General features: G+C 34.7%; 2 protein-coding genes and 1 pseudogene across 2 annotated transcripts; 2 read left to right on the top strand and 1 right to left on the bottom strand.

Moving 5' to 3' along the window:
• Positions 1–3,176: 3,176 nt before the first annotated feature.
• LOC100818888 (dehydrodolichyl diphosphate synthase complex subunit NUS1) lies at positions 3,177–3,792 on the top strand. The gene is made up of 3 exons (XM_006603467.4): positions 3,177–3,441; positions 3,527–3,623; positions 3,759–3,792. The coding sequence occupies exons 1-3, from the start codon at positions 3,177–3,179 to the stop codon at positions 3,790–3,792; spliced, it is 396 nt and encodes a 131-aa protein (XP_006603530.2).
• An 8,771-nt stretch (positions 3,793–12,563) lies between these two features.
• LOC100817817 (L-type lectin-domain containing receptor kinase VII.1-like) lies at positions 12,564–17,592 on the bottom strand (annotated as a pseudogene).
• Positions 17,593–18,130: 538 nt separating this feature from the next.
• LOC102661329 (uncharacterized) lies at positions 18,131–21,322 on the top strand. Its single transcript, XM_006603465.2, has 2 exons — positions 18,131–20,211; positions 20,278–21,322. The coding sequence occupies exons 1-2, from the start codon at positions 18,131–18,133 to the stop codon at positions 21,320–21,322; spliced, it is 3,126 nt and encodes a 1,041-aa protein (XP_006603528.2).
• Positions 21,323–22,836: the final 1,514 nt, after the last annotated feature.

Genomic DNA, 22,836 nt, shown 5'->3' with positions numbered 1-22,836 from the left:
ATTTTATATCAAATGATTTTTTCTTTATCTTATTCACATATTATAAGTTTTTTTTTTTTTTAAATTATCTTTGTATCTTTAGGGAAAGGAAGTTATGAGGATATATAATTTTCTAATATTTTAGGATGGTAAAAAATATATGGTACTATGCTCTTTAATCTAAAGAGAAAAATTAAAAGATACAATGTAAGTAAAAAAAACATAATATTTTATAAACTTTTTAACTTTCTTCTTCTGCTTTATTTTTATTTACTTACTTTATTATTTCTTCTTAAGTGCTTTTATAAGTAAAGAAGAAAAATCTAATGATTTTTACCTTATCTCATTCACATGCTATAAGTTTTTTTAGTTATATTTTTATTATCTTTGTGCCTTTAGGGAACAAAAGTAATGAGAGTATATAATTTTCTAATATTTCATGAGGTAAAAAGTTTATGGTGTTGCATTGACAAAGACTATTTGATAGGAAGAAAAAAAAATGAGAAGAAATGGGATAAACAAAGTAAAAAACATTTTACATTTTATAGACTTTTTAATTATTTTCTTCTTTTGTGTTATTTTATTACTTTATTGTTTCTTCTAAGTATTCTTACCCGTAAAGAATAAAAAATCTAATAATATTTTTCTTATCTCATTTATTCTATAAGTATTTTTATTTATTATCTTTGTGCCTTTAGGAAAACGGAAGCCATGAAAATATCTATTTTTGTAATATTCAAGGATGGTGAAAATATGTACGATGTTGTTTTGAAAAAGTCTTTGATTTGAAGAGAGAATAAAAAAAATAGAATAGGCAAAGTGAGAAAATATCTTACATTTTATAGACTTTTTTTTGTCTTATGTGTTATTTTTATTTACATTTTCAATTAATTTTTTAAATTAATTTTGTCTTTTATTAATTTCCTTTTGTTTTTTTATTGCTATGATTTTCTTTCTCTCATTTTTGTTGTGTAATTGAGGTATTTGAAGTTTGCATGAGCCTATAAGAAAGGAAAGAGAAGAAAGTAACGTAATTGTGAATAACAAGATGATATTTATCTTTCTTTTTGTCTTTGATCATATCATGCTTATAGTATTGAGTCGTACAAATTTATATTTAATTGATTTTTGGATTTGTATTTGGTTAAAAAAATTGTTGAATTTTATATTTAGATCATGAACATCATATTATGAAGAAATGACTTAATTGATAGTTGATAATGTTAGAAAATAATTTTATTGAACTTTTGTTAGGTGTTTAAGATGAATTTTTCTTTTAAGGAAAGTTTATGAAATGAATTTATGTAAGCCATTAAAACATCAATGTTTTATTTGAAAAAATACGACCTTTAATATCTTTAGGCTAGCATGTTCCTATAATAGCTTCAACATAATACTATCCTTTATTTTTTTTCTTCTAAAAAATAAATAAATAAAATTAATTAATTATTTTTCATTGTCCTAGAATTTTTTTATTTATCAAATGCTAGCGGAAAAAAAATACCATTATATATTTTTATAATTTAGGGTATAAATGTTTAAAAAATGATATCAAACTCAAAAATACCGTCAAAGGAAACATGGTTTGAATGCTTTTTTTGTTATGCAATTACAATTAAAAAAATGGTCTGATAATCTTTACTTTCTACACATATTTTTTATATTTAATTTATATATTTATCCATTTCTCTTATTTTTCTCTTCACCACATATTTTACTTTAAAATATATAAAAAATACTTAAAATTGAAGTATATACACCCTAAGAGAAAAGATAATTAGAGCTCAAAATAAGAAGAAAAATTCAACATGTGACATAATAATGTTACCATTTCAATATTTCACAAATGCATTTATCAAATAAAATGATATTTAAATATGTACCATAAATGATTTGGTCAATTGTGCATAAATAAACATATATTTACAAATATATTATATTAGTTTATCCACTACTAAAAATTAAGCCTTTTAAGTCACTGATTCTAAGGCGGTTATAAAGGACCGTCTTAGAAAGTGCAACAGTGGCATTTTTGTAATTAACTTGAATGAAACGAAGACGTCTCTCCAAACCCGTCGTTGATGAAATTTTTTATTTTGATACAAAGACGGTCTTGCCCTGACGACCGTCTTTGTATTGTTGGTGCTAGGTTTCTGTCACTCGCGCCCCTCCTTTGCATCTCTCCTTTGCATCCCTCCTTATTAGGTTTAATTTAAACCTCTAGCGCGGTGCCGTCGTTTCGCGTCCCCTCATCTCCTTCCTCATTCTGCTTTCTCTCTCCTCGCTTCTCCATAAGCAACACCACGGAGGTTAATTGCGCAATCGCCATGACTGTCATGACTCTTGCTCCCATTGACGTACGTTCCCTTACCCCTCATTCTACAACTCCCTCCACGCTGCCATTAATGACTCGCGCGTTTTCAATTTCGTGTGTCGTTTTTCGCTTTCTCTTATTTACTTGCTTGATTTTTGTTCCTTTTTTTGTTGTTTTGGCGAATGGTGTCAATTTTGATTGTCGTTTTGGTGGGGAGGGTTGGGTTGCCGCCGAGTGGATGGGTTTTCGTGTTAGGGGTTGTGGTTTTGATCTGCGCAAGTGGAATTTGCTTCAATTACGATGCATTCCGTGCTCAGAATTTGGGGATTTGGTTGGGGTTGGTTCTTCGGTGGATCCGAAGTAGGGTGATAGTGATGATTTCTTTTTGGTTTGCGTGTTTTGCTTTCTCACGCTTTTGATCCGTGGAGAAACCCCCTTTTTCTCTGTTTCCTCTGTTTTTTCAACAATTAGGAGCTATGACTACAAATGATCAAGTCACAGTCTTTTTTTTTTCTTCATTTTTACCTCTAACACAGCACTCATTGTTCCGAATAAAAATACCAAACACAGGGCCAGGTGCTATAAGCTTTATCATAGATCATGGAGAGCTGGATTTTGTGTTTGTCCAAGATGGGAAGGTTATCCATGTAAGGGTCATTTTCTTGAGATAAAGCATTTTTAGTTATGGGTGAATTTATATTCATATATCAAACACTTGAGAGGCAAATAGAGGTACTTATTAGGTACATGTACTATTTTCAGCTTTTGAATCCTGATTGTAAATCTGCTCAACGACTCAAAGGTAAATTTGGCTACTTTAATGTTTATGTATTGCAGCCTACAACAGAAGGCATTTTTAACTGAGTTTGGTTTTGATACAACAATGGTGTCCTTCACATCATTCACAGAGGAAGAGAAAGATAAGGCCATCAGCATTAACTCAGTGCAGGAAGTTAATGAAGTTGTCGCACTCCATGATCCAGATCACATGACTTTAAAATTTCTTTCTCATGCGGATGGGAGAGAGGCAGTGGCCAAAGCAGCTAACTTGATTTTTGTGGAGAACATGAAGCAACATAAATTGGGTGGAGAACTAGATCTTCAAATCCTTTTAGAACCTCAATTGAATAAAGCATTGCAAATTGTTGGTATGTTTACTTTCTAAACCTACTAATAGTTTAAGAGTTGATTGTCTTTTACAAGAAAGTACTTATCAGTTATCATTATTATCAGGTAGCAAAGGTCCTGAGCCTGGCCTTTTATTGGTTTATGGACCTGTGAGGAGCCATCTTGGTTTTCCTGCATGGAGACTTCGTTACACAGAGATCATGTAAGTTCTTTCTAGGAAACTATTATTTATGATTAGAATAGTGCAGTAATAAAATTTCACTTGAAGTGAAACTATACTTGTGTATAGAAGCTAAAAGCAGTAGCTCTGTTACATGGTCTTTCTGTTTTGTATTAGGTTATCAACTTGGAATAGTTTGTTGATGATTTAGCTGAAATATAAGTTCTTGTATATGAAATTAGTTTAAATCTCAAGTGGTCGGTAAATATATTTGGATCCGATTTACCTTCTCCCTATTTGCTCTATATTCCTCCTATTATATTTTCTTTCTCCAACAGTCAATCTGTGGTATAGTAGTGGCTGACTAACTGCTCCATAGTTCTATTGCAGAGACATTAAGCCTTAAAAGTTATATAATTTAAATTAGACTGACTTCTTCATCTCCTGATTGTAGTTTAAATGCCTCTATACTTAGTGATTTAACCTTAGTTTCACGTATTTTATCTTGGACTGAAACTTCTTGAGTAATTTGGGTGTGTCAAACAGAGCACACAACTAAAGTGGCTTATACCAAGGCTAAATGAAACAAGATATACCAAGCCCAACTCATTAAAATAATTTCAATAATGTCAGGCCAGGGTCCAAAATCTGTAATGATTGAATCTAAGGAGTTTGTGTTGAAACTAATAAACTAAGAAAAATAATAAAATTGTATCTTATATGACTGGTGTGCAAACCCTGCTACATGTATTGATTACATTTTTTTTTATGTTTTCTTATACTACAACATTGTGTATTTCAAATAAAATTGCATAGACAAGAATTAGAGGATTGAGAAAATACAAGCTACTTAATAAAAATTAATTATAACTACTTAAATAATATTTATTGTACTAATTATTTTATGTTAAATGTGTAATAAACTATGCATCAATCCTCTACTTTTATTAATTGTAATCACAATAATAATGTTTTTTCAATGCCAAAATTTAAATACTTGATGAAATAACTTGTTGCAGCTTATGAAATCCCTTAAAGCCAATGAAAATAGTCTAGAGCTTGGCTTGAGAAATTGTGCATTTACCAATTTCATAAGCATACAGTAAGAAAATTTCTATTTATATTAACCTATAATAATAATATATTAAAAAACATTAATTTAACTATAATAATTTAATTGTTATTATAGTTTTAGGTAAGTTGTTCATTTCTATGAGTGAAGTGTAAATTGTTATTATTAATTTAATAAAAAATATTTATCCGAGAGTTTGATTTTATACATTATATGTATAATATGATTTATATGTTAACAAAGCTTGAAAACTATTATGTGTTTTATCATTGCATTGTAGTAGTTTTTATGCTATTCTGTTTGTATTGTAAACATCATAGGTGGTGATATCATTTGGTGCTTAACAAAGCTTTTTACATCGGTCGTAAAAGGACCGTTGTAGTACACGTGACTAACTACATCGTTTGTAAAATGACCGTCGTAGAACACGTGCTTTCTACATCGGTGCTGCTGTAGGCACGACTTCGTTTGTCACGTGTTTCTAAGACGGTCCTTTTACGATCGATGTAGAAACATCCACCCTCTACTACGACATTAGCTTTAAAGACATGCGTCCACTGTCGTAGAAATGCCAATTCCACTGATGTAGAACCCTCTTTTTCTAGCAGTGATCATGTTATCATAACAAATAAAGAGATATAAAAAAATAAAATTATGTATACATTACAAAACATATTAAAAAGATATATTATTTCAAATATGCACATCAATTTATATGTAATAAGACATTATTTCAATAATGAAACAACACATTCTTACTGTGAAAAAAAAATCATATATCTGTTTTAAACATGGTTTTAAAGAAGTCACATGACTTTTAGGGTATTCAAAGGTTTTAGCTGTAAAACCAAAGATTTTTACGGTCTCCATTATTGATTGAATTTTTAGCGGTATCTATAAATGTGATCAAAGTGTGATTATGACAGAAATTTAAAACCTTAATTTTCTTCTTGATATAATTGACAATGATTATTTAGATGAAATAAGGATTTTAATTGGATAATAACATAAATAAGTATTTTAGGTCTAAGTTATACCCTTCTTCAAAATATTCCGCTTTTGTGTATTTTTAACATACGTGAAGATAGTGTAAGATATTATATTAGGCAATAAATTAAAGTACAATTAATTTGTTTCTAACAAATATAAATTAACATATAACATTTAATAATGAAGGTGGTTTGTACACGTCTATTTTCAACTGGTCCTACTTTACCTCAATGAAATTATTTAATAACCTTAATGTAGAAAATGTAATAACTGAATAATAAAACATATGTATATAACCAAATATATCCATAAGTCAATGTATGCATACATAAAATATAACAGAACATAAAATACATGAAAATGACTAACTCCCACTAAATCAAAGATTCCTAGAACCGTAAAACACTCATGTGAGCAACATGCTCATGAAAAACCTCGGGTGGAAGTCCCTTAGTAAGAGGATTTGCTATCATAGAGTTTGTCCCTAAGTGTTCTATGAAAATTTGTCCACTCTGTACACTTTCCTTAACAACTAGGAACTTGATGTCAATATGCTTCGACATGGTTGAGCTCCTATTGTTGTTAGAATACAATACAATTGATTTATTGTCGCAATATAACTTAAGTGGTCTTTCAATTCATTCCACAATTTGAAAACCTGTGACAAAATTTCTCAATCATATTCCATGATTTGATGCCTCATAGCATGCCACAAATTTTGTCGCCATAGTGGATGAAGTAGTAAGGGTTTGCTTGGCACTGCGCCAAGAAACCGCACCACCGACTAACATGAAAATGTAACCTGAAGTGGATCTCAAACTATCTAGGTATTCTGCAAAATCTAAGTCAGAATACCCAGTGATCTCCAACTGACCTGACCTCTTGTATGTGAGCATATAATACTTTGTTCTCTTCAAATACCTCATAACTCTTTTGGTTGCTTTCCAATGATCCATTCTTGGATTGCTTAAATATCTGCCTAATACCCTAACTATGTATGCTATATCTGGACGCTTATATACTTGGGCATACATCAAACTCCCTACAACTGATGCATAGGGAATCTTCTACATTTCCTGAATTTCCAAATTCTTTTTGGGCACTGTTTGAGACTAAACTTGTCTCCCTTAGCAACTAGAGTATCCCCGAATTTACATTCCTGCATGTCAAACCTTTTAAGTACCTTTTTGATATAGCTCCTTTGTGATAATCCTAGAATACTCGAGATCGATCTCGGTGTATCTGAATTCCTAATACAAAGGAGGCGTCACCAAGATCTTTCATTTTGAAGTTTCTTGATAGAAATCTCTTATTTTCGTGCAACATGCCTATATCATTAATGGCAAGCAAAGGAAAATGTACTTGCTCCCATTGAATTTGTGATACACACAATCATCAACAAGATTCATCTCGAAACCAAATGAGAGAATCACTTGATGAAATTTGTGGTACCATTGACGAGATGTCTGTTTTAGCCCATAAATGGATTTTGTGAGTTTGCAAACCATATTCTTTGGGTCTCCTGACACAAAGTTTCCTGGTTGCACCATATAAATTGTTTCATCAATGTTGCCATTTAAAAATGTCATCTTGACATCCATTTGATGAAACTCCAAATCATAATGTGCAATAAGAGCCATGATTATCCTAAAAGAGTCTTTCGATGAAACTGGAGAGAATGTCTCTTTAAAGTCAATCCCTTCCTTTTGGGTATAGCCCCTTGCCACAAGACGAGCCTTATACCTATCCATATTACCTTTGGAATCTCATTTGGTCTTAAATATCCATTTGCAACCTTTTGGTAATGGGGCAAGTTCGCAAACCTTGTTGTCTTGCATGGACTTATACTCATCGTTCATTGCTTCAATTCACTTTTCTGAGTTAGAATCTTGCATGGCTTGATGGAAGTTGATTGGATCATCTTCCATCATACCATTATTTTCCTCATGATCCTGGAGAAATACCACCTAATCATCTAGAATAACATTTCTTCTTTCTCTTGTAGATATCTGCAAAGGTATTGGCTTATGAAGCACAGGTTCTTGAGGATCTTGAGTTTGTTCTTCATGAACAACCAAATTATCCTGAGTGGGAGATTCAATAACAGTATCTTGTAGAGGTTCCAAATTTGCTTTATCAAAAGCAACTGTATGAATCAGTTCCAAAATTGTTATTGATTCTTCCTCTAAGACAAAGTCTCTAATCTTATTCTTCTCCCCAAACTCAATATCCTCAAAGAATGTAGCGGTTCCCGTCTCAAAAATTGTCTTTTATTTGGGGTCATAAAATTTATAGCCCATGGATCTTTCAGAATAACCAATAAAGTAGCTTCTCACTGTTTGGGAGTCCAATTTCCTTTCATTTGGCTCATAAGGCCTTGCCTCAGCTGGACATCCCCATACATGAAAATGTTTCAGACTAGGTTTTCGCCCAACCCAAAGCTCATAAGGTGTTTTAGCAGCTTCCTTGGTTGACACTCTATTTAGAATGTAAGTTACAATCTTTAGTGACTCTCCCCAGAGTGACTCTGGTAAATTAGAATAACAAATCATGCTTCTTACCATATCCTTAAGAGTTCTATTTCATCTTTCAGCCCCACCATTCATGTTAGGTGACCCAGGCATGGTGTACAGTGGGACGATTCCATATTCCTCTAGGTACTTGGCAAAAGGCCCCAGATGTTGTTCACTTGAACCATCATATCTGCCATAGTATTCACCACCACGGTCAGATCTGACACTCTTGATTTTCTTGTTGAGTTGATTTTCAACTTCAACTTTAAATGTTTTGAACACATCCATAGATTGTGACTTTTCATGTATAAGAAACAAGTATGCATATATGGAGTAATCGTCTATGAATGATATAAAATATTGTTTACCATTCCATGAAGGTGTATGAAATGGCCCATAAATGTCCGTATGTATCAATTCCAAGACGTCTGTTGCCCTATATGTACCTAATTTCTTGCTTTTGGTTTGTTTACCTTTAATGCATTTAACACAAACATCAAATCTTGTGAAATCAATGGAATCCAAGATTTCGTTTGACGCACGTCATTCAATTATGTTCTTAGAAATGTGACCTAAGCGCTTATGCCATAATGCTTTTGAGTTTGTATTATCGATTCTACGCTTAGTACCACAAAATTTTGCATTAAAGGATTCAACACAGGAAGGTACAATATCAAGTAAATATAGATTATCATTAACCGAGAGTGAACCAGTTCCAACAATATCTGAATTAACAGAAAACCTGAATACATTGTTTCCAAATGAACACAAATAACTCAATTTGTCCAAATAAGATAATGAAACCAAATTCTGTCTAAATGATAGTACAACAAAAGTGTCTTTCAAATCTAAATAAAACCAGTACATAATAATAATAATAAATGTCCTATAGCTTCCACCTCCAACATAGATCCATCTTTCAGAATCAATTGGCTTTTGATAGCTTAGGCAACCTTGCATTGAAACACTGATATTAGTAGTGGCACCAAAATCTAACCACCAAGTGTTTCTAGGTACTAAAGCTAAATTGACCTCAGAACATACCAAAGTAACAAACGTACCTTTCTTTGCACTCCAGGCATGATATTTGGTACATTTCTTCTTTACATGTTCAGGCTTATTTCATTCTTGGGCTCCTCGATTCTTTTCCTTTTACCCTTGTCTTTAGAGATACTCACAACATGAGCACTTTCAGTCATTTCTTGCTTCAGTCAAAGGTAGAGAAATTAACACTAAATGATTAAGCATCTCTTCACAGCTCAAGCTTTAGTGCTCTTAATTTTGAAGCAATATTTGACATTCCCATAATGTATTCCCTGACATTTTCTTTACCTTGATAATTCATGGAAATCAAGTTCTGAAGGAGAGTACTTGTTTTTGCCTCATCACTTTTTGCAAAGCGCTTTTCAATTTCAACAAGGAATTCTTTGGCACTAGTTATATAATCTGAAACAGTGCCCCTAAAGACCTCAGGAATGTCATGCTTAATGATCATAAGACTCATGCAATTTGAGTGATCTCACCTCTCATGAAGTTTTCCTCTGGTCAGAGGTACTGGAATTCGTAGGAGAAGGGGGTTTCTCAATCCTAATGTAATGTCTAGATCCATCCAGCCAAGAACAATTTGCATGTTCTCTTTCTAGTCCTTAAAATTTGTACCATTAAGACCTGGAATCGAATTCAAATTAGCAGATATAGTAGCAACAACTGAAAAGATCAAAACAAATAATACAATAAGCTCACATAACAGTCATCAATGCATTTAAATAATGATATATCCCATCTCAAGATATCTATTGCACCATTAATATCAAGTCTTTAGACAATGATATTAATTACTAGTGATATCCTTGTTGTAATGTTCAAACCTTTAATAAAAGCATATCAAATAATAAACTCATCTTTTGATGTGACTTATCATTCACATGCAAAAACTTCATAATTATCACATGTTTAACATCACAAATGTGTATGTAAATTAGTTAAATGATAACTTTCATTTGGGTCAATCACCATTCATATAAATAATCACACACGTTAATATTTCTCATGAACAATCTACACGAGAGGGAGGTCACTTTGGTAACTTTCATTTAGCTCATTTAAATGCTAAAAAATTAAAATGATATATCATAACTAAATTTTGATCATTTATGCACCAAATCCAAAATTAAAACATTTCTAGAGTAAATTATTTTAAATTTTAGAAGCCCATGATTGTTATAAATTTATTGCAGCGGCCTCTAAAAGTAAGAACAAACACAAAGTTTAAATGAGAGGTGCATTTAAATTTATACCTATTATTCCACATGAAATATGTACATGATACTCATAAAATGCATAACCTATTAACACATCAAATTGCTATGCCTGCACCGTCTTGCAGTGTTGCTTTATATGTGTTATATTGATTTATTGTTACCAAGTATCATTTACTACTTGTGAATTTGTCATAGCATGTAAATAACATTACAAAATCATTTTCATGTAACATATCCATATTGCCAATCACGCAATATACTTTACTATACAATTGTTATATTAATTTGATGTTATCAATCACCTTTTATATATCATTGTTCATTCTATTGTAATAATGTGATAATCTTATTTGTTTCCTAAAAAACACTGTATCTAATGTGTGAATGTTGTCCAAACGTCATACATGAATCAAGTATGGGGGCTCTGATACCAAATATTGGAATTCAATCAATCAACCTAATTTGATTCTAAGAGACAATTGTTAATCCTAACCACGGGCTTTTTATGTAGAGACAAATTACATCACTACTACAAAAGCAGCTTACTACGTCAGCAATTCAATGACGGTTTCAAAGAAACGTCGTAGAAGCTCAACCGGTGGCATATCCGTAATTAAGGGCTTCAGAACGACGACGTTTGCCGCTACCCGTCGTAGACATCCAGCTGTTGTGGCGATTCGTATTTAGCTGGGTAAGTTACAAAGACGGTTTTTGTGGAAAGAACCGTCTTTGTATCGTAAATGGTAGCACGTGGCAAGCATTTGAGTGGGCCGACGAGTATACAAAGACGGTTCACTGGCGAGACCGTCGTTGTTTTTAAAGTACTTTCACGTGGCAACCACGTGATTTGAGGATTTAAAATCCAAAGACGGTTTTATCCAAATACCCGTCTTTGGATTGTTGGTGGTTTCACGTGTAGGCCACGTGATTGGAGGCGTTAAAATACAAAGACGGTTTTTGGCTAACACCCGTCTTTGTATGGTTACAGTATAAACACGTCATCAAAGACGGTCCTACCGCAACACCCGTCTTCGTATTGTTTGTGGTACACATGGATTGCACGTGATTTAATGCGTTAACATACAAAGACGGGTTTACCCAAAGAGTCGTCGTTGTATGTTTAGTATAGACACGTGGCGGCCCCCTGGTGGTTGTTGTTGTTGTCATTCAAAGACGGTCTTTGGTAGGACCCGTCGTTGTATCCTAAATTGTATCACGTTTACGACACGTGCTTCTTACTATCTCTTACGTTGGCGCGCCGTATCACTTCTTTTCTCCATTTTTTCGACTACTCATTATTGCTTTGGCGCCCTAGCTACACAGAGCATCTTCTCCGACAAAGACCATCGTCTCCGACAACCACCATCTCGTGTCCGTTGCGTCTCGTTCCGTTTGAAGCCGCCGCCGACAAAGGTATGGGTGCATTTAGCTCTTCTTTGTGTATCCCTTCATTTGCATGTGTTATATTCCTTCATTCATGTTATGATTCTGCTTCGTTTTCGTCTCAGGCCCTTGGTTGTTGTTGGTTGTCTTCATCGTGGTCTACATTGTACTGTTTAAGGAAGATAAGCTGGTTCCATAAGGTAAGATACATTGTGTGTTTTGTGAGAGAAAGTACGATTTTTGTCTACCTTCTTATGTAATCTGCAGCTATGGGTTGTAAATTTTTTTTTTTTTGCGTTTCAGTGGGGTTTATGTGGGGCTCGTTGATGAAGCTGACTTGCGGGCAGTGAGTGAACGACTTTCGGGAATAGCCTGCTGCCATCCTTCATCAGTGGTGTGTCATCCTGTGCCACATTATCAGTTTCGTTGAGCGTTTGGTCTAAGTTAGTACACTGAACTTGATGAAACCCATGATGTTTAATTTGAGCTTCAGATTTACTGTCTTCATGTTTAGTTGTGTCTGTAATTGAATAAACTGGAGAATAAATTATATATAAGTATGTTGTTTGTAAAAGTTTTATTTGATGAATTACATAAGTAAATTGATTTATTTTATAATTGCCGTTAAGATGAAACATTTTGGTAGTTGCAGTAGCTTGTATGAAATGTTATGAGTACTGATGGAAAGAGTTGAATCTCCCTCTGAACCCCTTTTCAACTCATCCCCTAACTAACTCTCTAATTATTCAACTAACTATGGGGGTTACATATTAATACTGGTGATTTCTGATTCTGATCCTGGAAAGGTACTTGAGCCACTTCTAGTAGTCCTAGAATTAAAACTGAACATCTTAACTTCATCAAAAGAAGGGTAACCACTGTATGGTAAAGCACATTCAGCTCTAGACCACGTAGTAGCTGATCTTATTTTTCCAAGCAAACTCATTTCCATGTTATCTTCATCAGACTCAATGCTGTCAATTTCCACCTCCAAAATTTTCACAACCTGCCTCATTGTTGGTCTAATACTAGGGTCTGTATGTGAACACAACAAACCCAAATGAAGCAATCTCTCACCTTCCTCTATGATGTATCCCCCTTTAGCCTTCAACCTTTCATCAACTGCACTATGCAATTGGCCTTGCACCATTAAGGACATCAGCCATTCAATTAGCCCCGGCTTATGTTCTTCAATAGGTCTTCGTCCGCAAATTACTTCCAACACCAATATTCCAAAACCAAACACATCAGACAAAGTTCACGTTGTTCCTCTTTGAATCACTTCAGGAGCAATGTATCCTAGTGTCCCTATTACTCTTGTTGTGTTGACCACTTGTCCCTGATGATCATGCATATGAGCCAATCCGAAATCTCCCAGCCTTGCATTCATGTCCTTATGAAGAAGAACATTGTTTGCTTGAATGTCCCTATGCAAGACCTTAACTTCCCAACCTTCATGCAGGTATAGAATCCCTGTGGCTACATTTTTCAAAACTTGAATCCTCTCTTCCCATGTTAGCATCATTCCCTTTTCACACTCAAATATCCATTTGTCTAAACTTCCATTTCTCATGAAGTCATAAACTAGAATCAAATTTCCCTTTTCTTTTTTGCACCAGCCTCTTAATCCTACTAAATTTCTGTGCTTCATTCTGCCAAGGCTTGAAACCTCGGCCAAAAACTGTCTCATCCCTTCTTCCCTTTCTTGAGGAATTCTCTTGACTGCAACTTCTACCCCATGCAAAACCCCTTTATATACCTTCCTGGTCCCTCCTACAACAACCACATTCTCTTCAGAAAACCCCGTTGTTGCTGCATCGATCTCATGGAAACCTATCCTGTGAGGCCAATACTCCAGTTCCCAATCTTCAACTTCTTCTTGTGTCTTTCTTCTGCGGAGAACGAAAAATGCAACATAACCAAAACCAATGATTAACACAAACACAATACTGGTGACACCTACCGTGAAAGCTTGTGCTCCAGGAAACCACTTTTTATGATGAACAAATGAAGGCAAATTTTCTGTCACTAATGCATCACCAATTGAAAAATTTGAATCACTAAAACTCCAAGCAAGAATCTTAGCACTGTCTATTATCCTCCCTGTTGAATAATTATTTGATATCAGTAGTGATGTTTTTGTTCTTCAACTGGGTGTTGACATCAGCCACAAACAGTTCACTTTTCCTGGTTCCTGATGCTGTAGTAGTCTTCGTATTGTGAAATTTGAAATTAATATTGTTGCAAAGGCAGAACAATGGAAATTTCAAAATATGAAAGTGCGAACTCACATGTGGAAATCTATCAATGAATTTTGCTGCATTAGCAACTTCAGTGGCAGCTCTGATTTCTTCATTTGTTGCCCCATCCTTACCATAGGCAATGTTTTCTTTGATGCTGCAACTGAAGAGTATTGGTTCCTGACTGACAAGGCCTATAAGCTTTGGTTAAGGATTGACCCCAGGCCTAAACCAGCAACCACTCCATCTTGCACTGCAGTCCTGTAAGCTTTGGTTAAGGATTGATTGTATTGAGCTATAGCTTGACTCTCGCCTGTAAATGATGCAACCTGCATTGGAGGAATGTGTATCTTTTATATTCTACTGTCTACAAACATGTAAAAGAACAAGATTGACAAGTTCCATTATGAAGATTGGCATACTTGTTGAATTGAATCAATTGTGCGCTCTACTACAGTTGCTGCTTCAGAATAAGCTGCTTGTCCATGGGATGGCAACTTTGCAAAAGTAAAGCTCATCATGGAACCAGAGATTACAAGAGGTGGAATACAACATAGAAGGACAAGGGTTAGAAGCCAACCCTTGATGAATGGTATGACTAAACGTCCTAAAAAACATGCCACACACTATATGAATTTTCCTACTTGGTATTATCACACAAAGGATAAAGAAAAAGTTAATTTTTATTTTTATTTTAATTTTGTTGTAGAGAAAATAGTGATGATTTGGTAGTTGTAGCTTTTCATTAATACCTTCTCTCCCAGGGCTTCTTGAATAAGAAGTGTGTCACCTGACATCCTTCCAACAACCTCACCAGTATTGGTTTCCTTGTCAAAGAAGCTGATATCTTGCCATAAAATTGCTCTGAGGTATAAGCCTCTTATTCTTGCTGCTTGTCTCTCCTCAGTGGACACCCAACAAGCAACCTCTGAGTAATCGTTTACCCAACATATCCAACCATGAACACTCCTTCATACTTGATTCACTTCTTGTTTGTTCTTTTAATTGGTTACTTTCATCCGATAGTCTTCATGATGCAAACCATTTACCTTTCAAAATTTAACCTATACCTCAATTTTTTTCTTGTGTTTTTCGTGTAATTATATAATGAAAAGAGAATTTATCTCTAACTTAGAGATTTTTCATTTGTTGTTTGTATAAATGCTGTTAATAAAAATACAGAATATATATCCCTAACTTTTGGCTTGTTGTTTACATAAATGCTGTTACTAATCGAACGTGATTGAAATGAAGATAGTAAGACACAAAAATACTTTGTATAAATACTGAGGCTTGAAATACTCCTTGTGATTATTATTAAGAGAGTGCAAACTAAAGAAAATATTACTGAACTGAAATGGAACAAAACACTTTGGTTAAAAAACCTTAGACTTGATTTCAGCTGCTAGCCCTTATGGGTAATCCATTATTCATTATAGTAAATGTTAGTTAGTATCTTATCACATCATGCTAAAAATGATTAGGTTGCTCTAGATCAGTATTTGTCTATGATCTATGGTTCCGATTTATTTTATATGCAACTTATGAAATTATAAGACTGACTTGGTAGGGTTGAATTGTCGATCTAAATAAAAAGAATTTTGTTTCAACTTGAATCTAATTTAGGAACATCTCTAATAAATTATAAGGTTGTATAAATGAATTAAAATTTATATATTCTCTTTTATGATCTCTAATTAAACTATGAAAAATTAATAAAATAACAACTAAGAAGCTGTCTATACTAGTATATTCAATTTTTTTCTTCCTACCCTTAAAAGTAAGAATCTGTCTTAATTTATTTTGCTTTTCTCAATACATCACAGGACCTATTTTTATTCATTATACCATGTGTTTTTTTATACATGTGTGTGACTTGCTTGGTCGGCTTTTCACTCAATGAACAATACTAGTGGCACTGTTTTTTTAACAGTATTTTTATCATTGATTGAAAAGGTTTAAAATTTATTAGGTGATGAGTACTACTTCTAAATATATATACAAAAAGAGTTATTATATATACAAAAAGAGTTATTAAATGGCCTGTGTGATCCATCAAAATTCAAGATTTTTAATAATAATATATTTGAACCAATCATATAGATAATGTTGAAGAAAAAGATCCAGATAAATACAGTGTTACTAAAATGATCTTCATTCCTATTAATTATTTAAGAACTTCAGTTTAATTCTAAACCATCATTTTGTTGAAGTTAGCAAGAGAAACAGAAGGGTACAGCAGAGGGGGCTTGGTGGGGGCTTGTTGTCTATTGTAGGGCAGGGTGGGGGCTTGTTGTCTATTGTTTGTTTTTGTTCCTGCTAGTACAGGATTCCTTCTATGTATATCTTGAAGTACCTCTGGTACTTTTTATTAATATAAATTATCTTTGCATTTCAAAAAAAAAAATTTACTATTTAATACCTTTAACAACTAGAAAGAGTAAAAAAAAAAAAAATAAGAACAGAAATACCAAGATATTAATGGATGTATAAAATTATGAATGATTCATATATTACTAGGATGTTCTTATATGATAGTATTGATATACTGTTATACAATGTACAAGATTTATTTGTTTAATCATAATAAGTGCAAATTATTGTGACTGCTTTACTTAATGGATGTCTTATGATTGAATTTCATTGTGACACACAATATGTTATGCTTAATTTTGGACACCTTGTGGATTTTGCATTAATTTGTTGGATGTTTTGTGCAGTCTGGATGCTGTAAACCTGCAGAAGAATGCCAGTTTAGCTATGTGAATCCAACGACATGGACAAAGCCCACAAATGTGACTAATCAGAGCAATCCAATTGACTCTTGAATTTGATATTGAGTATTGAGGTGATTATTACATAACTCTCCTCATTAACCCGTGCTTAGGACAAGCTATATATAAGACCATATAGGTATATACAGTTCGCTAAATATCTAAACATAGCAAATGATTACTACCTTTTTAATAAGTTGCTTTTTGACAATATTTTAGCTTTTTTTTTCTTGTTATATATGCTCTGATCTAATATGAAGTGGAAATTGAACTCCTGGTCCCAGAAAATCCTGTATTTAATCATCATAATAGTATTGTCTATGAACAAGCTGTTTTGCTTTATTTTTTCTGGGTTGATTCTGATATGAAAGCATTGACTTGAACCTACTGATTTCAAAGTATATTATGTGCTTAAGTATAGTTCATGTGATATTGAAAAATAATAAATTTGGTAGCTTTGTGTTTAATTTTCTTATAATCAACAGTATGCAACTTGGATTAAAAAATTAAATTTCAATTTATTGTTGGTTGTAATTGATATGGTTAAGGACACTAGCATAACTCCTATCTTATAACTGTGAATTCAAGTATCCAAAGCTACCTTCCTCAAATAAAGTGCCTCAGATAAAACAACCCCAAATGAGTACACATCTGATTTCTTGGTCAATTGATGCCTCCTGAAATATTCAGGATCCAAGTATCCAAAGCTACCTTTCAAGGGTGTACTAACATGACCTTGATTGCGGATTCGATCTTTTGATAGCCACTTTGAACCCATTATCAATAACACCCTTGTAAACCTTTCCAAACCCTCCTACCCCTATCACATTTGGCTCATCAAAATTGTTGGTCGCTTGTTTCATCTCTTTTAAGGACAAATAACAGCACAATCCTTGAGCCATGGCTGATATGTTGGCACTACCAACACTCTATAATCAGATTAATATAAGGTCTAATATCTCCAATCCATTACGAAATGTAAATATGGTAGATCCATTTCCTCTCTTTCTCGTTTTTGGATTAAATTTCCCCCGTCCCTCTCTTCTTTTCATCTGATATGAAGTTGATGCTATGGACCTCATTCCCCTATTATATGTTCATTCTTCCCTACCATGTTCTTTTCCAATAAGTCCAAACATCTGCTTGGACATTGTTATTCTTAAACCTTTTCTCCATTTGTTAAATTTCGTTGTTTGTTTGTTCATTTGGCTTAGGAAAGCTGTGATTGCAAAGGACGAATTGCAGCTTCTTATCTTATATACAACATTTGTTGTTCTGCCTCCCATCATCATGCTCTGTATTAGACAACACTGAGCATGGACCGATATTGGATTACAGCACCTCGCATAAGCGAAGCTTATCAACATGGAGTTGAAGAGTTTTTGTCATTTGCCGAAATACATTCAGCAACCACAGATGGCAACTTTTTCTGCCCTTGTGTTAAATGTGTCAACGGGAGGCGTCATTCGTTGGATGACATTAGATCGCATCTGATATGTGATGGCTTTAGCCCGACGTACACAAAGTGGATATGGCATGGTGAGTTGGTTGGTCATACAGCAACATGTCCACCTCATCCGGTTGATCTACAAAGCGGAGATCTCATGGAAGACATGATACGTGATCTTGGGCAAGAGGGCTTTCGGGAATGTCATGCAGATATTTACGATGCTCTTCAAACAGATGCGCATACGCCATTGTATGTTGGATGCAAAAGCTTTACTAGGTTATCAGCTGTGCTAGCTTTGGTTAACCTAAAGGCTAGATTCGGGTGGAGTGACAAAAGCTTCACAGAGTTGGTTTTGTTATTGAAAAATATGTTTCCTGAACATAACAGCTTACCGAAGAGTCACTACGAGGCGAAAAAGATATTATGTCCCGTAGGCTTGGAGTACCAAAGAATCCATGCATGTCCGAATGATTGCCTTCTCTACAGAAATGAGTTTCTGGATATGCGATTCTGCCCCACTTGCGGACTTTCACGGTACAAGGCCAACGATGGGGAAGGTACTGAAGGTTCAGCCACCGCTAGTAGTCGTCCAGCAAAGGTTTGTTGGTATTTGCCAATAATACCTAGGTTGAAGCGGTTGTTTGCGAGTGTACAGGATTCTAAATACTTAAGGTGGCATATAGATGAAAGAAGAATGGATGGTATGATCAGGCACCCCGCTGATTGTACACAATGGAAGACATTTGACTCCTTGTATCCATCTTTTGCACAAGAGCCTAGAAACCTAAGGCTTGCGCTTGCCTCAGATGGAATGAATCCCTTTGGTAACTTGACCACCAATCATAGTTCATGGCCGGTATTATTAATGATTTACAACTTTCCTCCATGGTTGTCCATGAAGCGCAAATATATGTTGCTCTCTATGATGATAGCTGGTCCAAAACAACCCGGAAATGATATTGACGTGTACTTGGCTCCTTTGATAGAAGACTTGACCAAACTGTGGGTTGATGGGGTTGAAGTGTATGATGCAAATGCTAAACAGTCATTCAACTTGCGTGCAATGCTCTTCTGTACGATTAACGATTTTCCCGCTTATGGTAATTTGAGCGGATACAGTGTCAAAGGACACCATGCATGTCCTATTTGTGAAAAAAATACTTGTTACATCCAACTAACCCATGGGAAGAAGACAGTGTATACAAGGCACAGAAGATTTTTAAGCCGAAATCACCCATATCGGCGTTTGAAGAAGGCGTTTAATGGAGATAATGAGGTTGAAATAGCGCCTGAACCATTATCTGCTCATGATGTTTACCAAAGGGTCAGAGACATAGAAACTACCTTTGGTAAGACACAAAAAAAGGATATGTCTGCGAAGAACATTTGGAAAAAAAGGTCAATATTCTTCGATCTCCCATATTGGTGCAATCTGGATGTTCGGCATTGTTTGGACGTTATGCATGTGGAGAAGAATGTGTGTGATAGTTTGATTGGCACCCTCCTTAACATTAAGGGGAAGACAAAGGATGGTGTAAAATCTCGACAGGATTTGGTTGAGTTGGGTATACGGGAGCAACTACATCCAGTTTTACGAGGTGCTAGGACATATTTGCCCCCAGCATGTTACACAATGTCCACAGCTGAGAAAAAAAGTTTTTGTCAATGTCTAGCAAATGTCAAAGTTCCTCAAGGATACTCTTCAAATATGAAGAGGCTTATGTCAATTAAGGAATTGAAATTGATTGGCCTGAAATCCCATGATTGCCACGTACTAATGCAACAACTTTTACCAGTGGCCATTCGTGGAATCTTGCCTGAAAAAGTTCGTAATACCATCACTCGCTTGTGTTTTTTCTTTAATGCTATATGCAGCAAGGTTATTGACCCATCGCAGTTGGATATTTTGGAGAATGAAGCTGCCATTATTGTCTGTGAATTGGAGATGTATTTTCCCCCCTCATTCTTTGACATAATGATCCATTTAATTGTTCATCTGGTTCGCGAGGTTAGGTTGTGTGGGCCGGTTTATTTACGATGGATGTATCCGGTTGAAAGGTTCATGAAGGTGCTGAAAGGATACACAAAGAACCAATATCGTCCAGAAGCAAGCATAGTTGAAAGATATGTTGCTGAAGAAGCAATAGAGTTTTCATCAAATTATATAACTAACGCACAACCAGTCGGTGTTCCTCAAAATCGGCATCAACCCTCGAGTCAAGGTAGGGGAACTCGAGGATTTGATGTTGTCACCATGAATTTGCAAAGGCTGTCCCAAGCGCATTTATATGTGTTAAACAACACAGCAGAGGTGATGTCGTACTTACATTCTCACAAAAACCAATTGTCATCTAAAAACCCAAGAATGAACAAGATGAGGTTGTTGCAGGAACATAATAGAACTTTTGTCAACTGGTTCAGGCAGTGCATTTTTTCCGATGCCACAGCTTCCGAAACCCTCCGACTATTAGCCTTTGGCCCAAATCTGAATGTGCCCACCTGGCAGGGATATGATATCAATGGCTATGCTTTCTACACAAAGTCACAGGATGAAAGAAGTACCATGCAGAACAGCGGGGTTAGTGTTGAGGGTGAGGCAGCTCACTTTAGTAGTGTTTCTGATAACAATCCCATTAACGCGTCAATGCCGTACTACGGAGTCATTGAAGAGATATGGGAGCTGGATTACGGTCAATTTAGAGTTCCTGTGTTTAGTTGTCGATGGGTTCATGCGAATACAGGGGTCCGCAAAGACAAAATGGGCTTTACCTTAGTTGACCTAAAAAAAGGTGGTTACAATGATGAGCCATTTATAATGGTAGTGCAGGCCAGGCAAGTTTTTTATGTTGAAGATCCGTCTGACCCTACTTGGTCCGTGGTTATACAAGGCAGAAAATTTGATATGATCGACTATAGTCATTATGCACCCTTTGATGTGACTGATATGCCACCTGTCAATGACCAAATACCTGTGATTGAGGCCACCGACGAAGATGATGTTGAACATGCAATGAGACATGACCATCATGAAGGGCTATGGGAAAATAACGACACCTAACTGCCTTTCATTATAGTGGTAATGTCAACCTGCATAACTGCGTAATTTACTTAGAGTACAATAGTGTCAGCAATGACACCAATCAGCTTATGTCGCTCATTAACACAACTGACATTATTCCTCACCCACACCCCGCTTCCTAAATTAATCTATAATAACCACTCTCTTGCCTAAATATTCATACTTTCACCATTATTAAATACTCCATTTAAATTAGGTTCAACTAGGTTCAGTAAGTAAAAATAGGTTACTAAATTGATTCCATCTTTTTATATCCCGCCCCATAACTTCTTTTCATAATATTTACTAAGTTCATTTACTTTTATTATGACTTTATTATTATTCTCATTTATGATAAATATATAAGTATTTGAAACTAAATAAAATGTATAATAAAAAACAAAAACTGATTTTATCTTTAATTTTTATATGAATAAATAAGTATATTTTTTCTCTAAAAGTAGTAGTATTAATTAATAGTCTGATGTGTCTTGATAAATTAATACTCCTTTCACTCATTTCGTAGTATAAAATAAATACTAATTAACTAGCTAGCCCCGCCCATAAATTCATAGTTGTAATGTCAACATTATGTTTGTTTTTGAAATGTCGTTTTGCTTAGTGTGTGTTGTAGTCTGAAATTTCACAGATGACATTTCATGTTCCTAATTGATGGGTTTTTCTGGAACAGGACCATTACAGCAAGTGAGGGATCATCACCAGGAAACAGCTCTCATTGTAAGTTTGCATGCTTAACATACCTTAGTTGTGTTTGCATCTCCAAAAAAATACTATTTTCTTATGAATGATGACTATGCTTTTGTGTTTGCATTCTGTGAATTTAACAATTATTTGGTCTGTTGATAATTTGTTTGATTAGTTTAACTATTTTAGTTATTTGATTATGATATAAACATGCCTAGGAAATGAATTTCGTAAATGAAGTTATCTAGTTAGTAGGACGAATTTTCACTATACTAACTGGTAGTATAAATTATGTTTATAAATTACTATAAATTGTTACATGTCTATCACATATAAATAAAATGTCTGATGTGTAAGACAGAGACACATTTAACATGTCTTAGAACTAAAAAAATGATAAATGACCAATGCATCTTCCATGACTTTTGGTGGTTCAAATCTGTTGCCTTGGAAAATGAATAGATTCCTATGCTTCCAAATTGAGCTTGTTAAAGCAATCCACCATCTGGGCCATCTGATTTCATTCCTCCCAGCTCCAAAGCCTTCACAGAAGTGGATGAAGTGAGATGCTGGAGAGGCTGCTAGGGGACCGACCACCCGCTTCCACCTCATAGATTCCTACCCGAAACCATAACTCAAATAACAGCTCTTGGGGGAATGTTAAGCCTCGAAATTGTCTTGAAAATATTAGCCTAAGGTAGATCTCTGTTAGCAATAGTTAACAATCTATAAGCTGAGGAACCCGCAGCGTAGGCCTTTTACCGAGCGCTGACTGCCGTCTGGGTTTTCCGGAATGCAGGTTCTTTTTT

Source organism: Glycine max, chromosome 18, assembly GCF_000004515.6.
Source record: "Glycine max cultivar Williams 82 chromosome 18, Glycine_max_v4.0, whole genome shotgun sequence".
Classification (NCBI taxonomy): domain Eukaryota; kingdom Viridiplantae; phylum Streptophyta; class Magnoliopsida; order Fabales; family Fabaceae; genus Glycine; species Glycine max.
The sequence above is the reverse complement of the archived record's forward strand: the minus strand, read 5'-3'. Positions and strand labels throughout refer to the sequence as shown.

Coding starts and splice junctions, on each gene's coding strand:
- LOC100818888 (XM_006603467.4), top strand. CDS start 3,177: ATGGTGTCCTTCACATCATTCACAGAGGAAGAGAAAGATAAGGCCATC. Junction 3,442..3,526: donor TAAAGCATTGCAAATTGTTG/GTATGTTTACTT, acceptor CATTATTATCAG/GTAGCAAAGGTCCTGAGCCT. Junction 3,624..3,758: donor CTTCGTTACACAGAGATCAT/GTAAGTTCTTTC, acceptor GTTTTGTATTAG/GTTATCAACTTGGAATAGTT.
- LOC102661329 (XM_006603465.2), top strand. CDS start 18,131: ATGGACCGATATTGGATTACAGCACCTCGCATAAGCGAAGCTTATCAA. Junction 20,212..20,277: donor ATTGTCTGTGAATTGGAGAT/GTATTTTCCCCC, acceptor TCGCGAGGTTAG/GTTGTGTGGGCCGGTTTATT.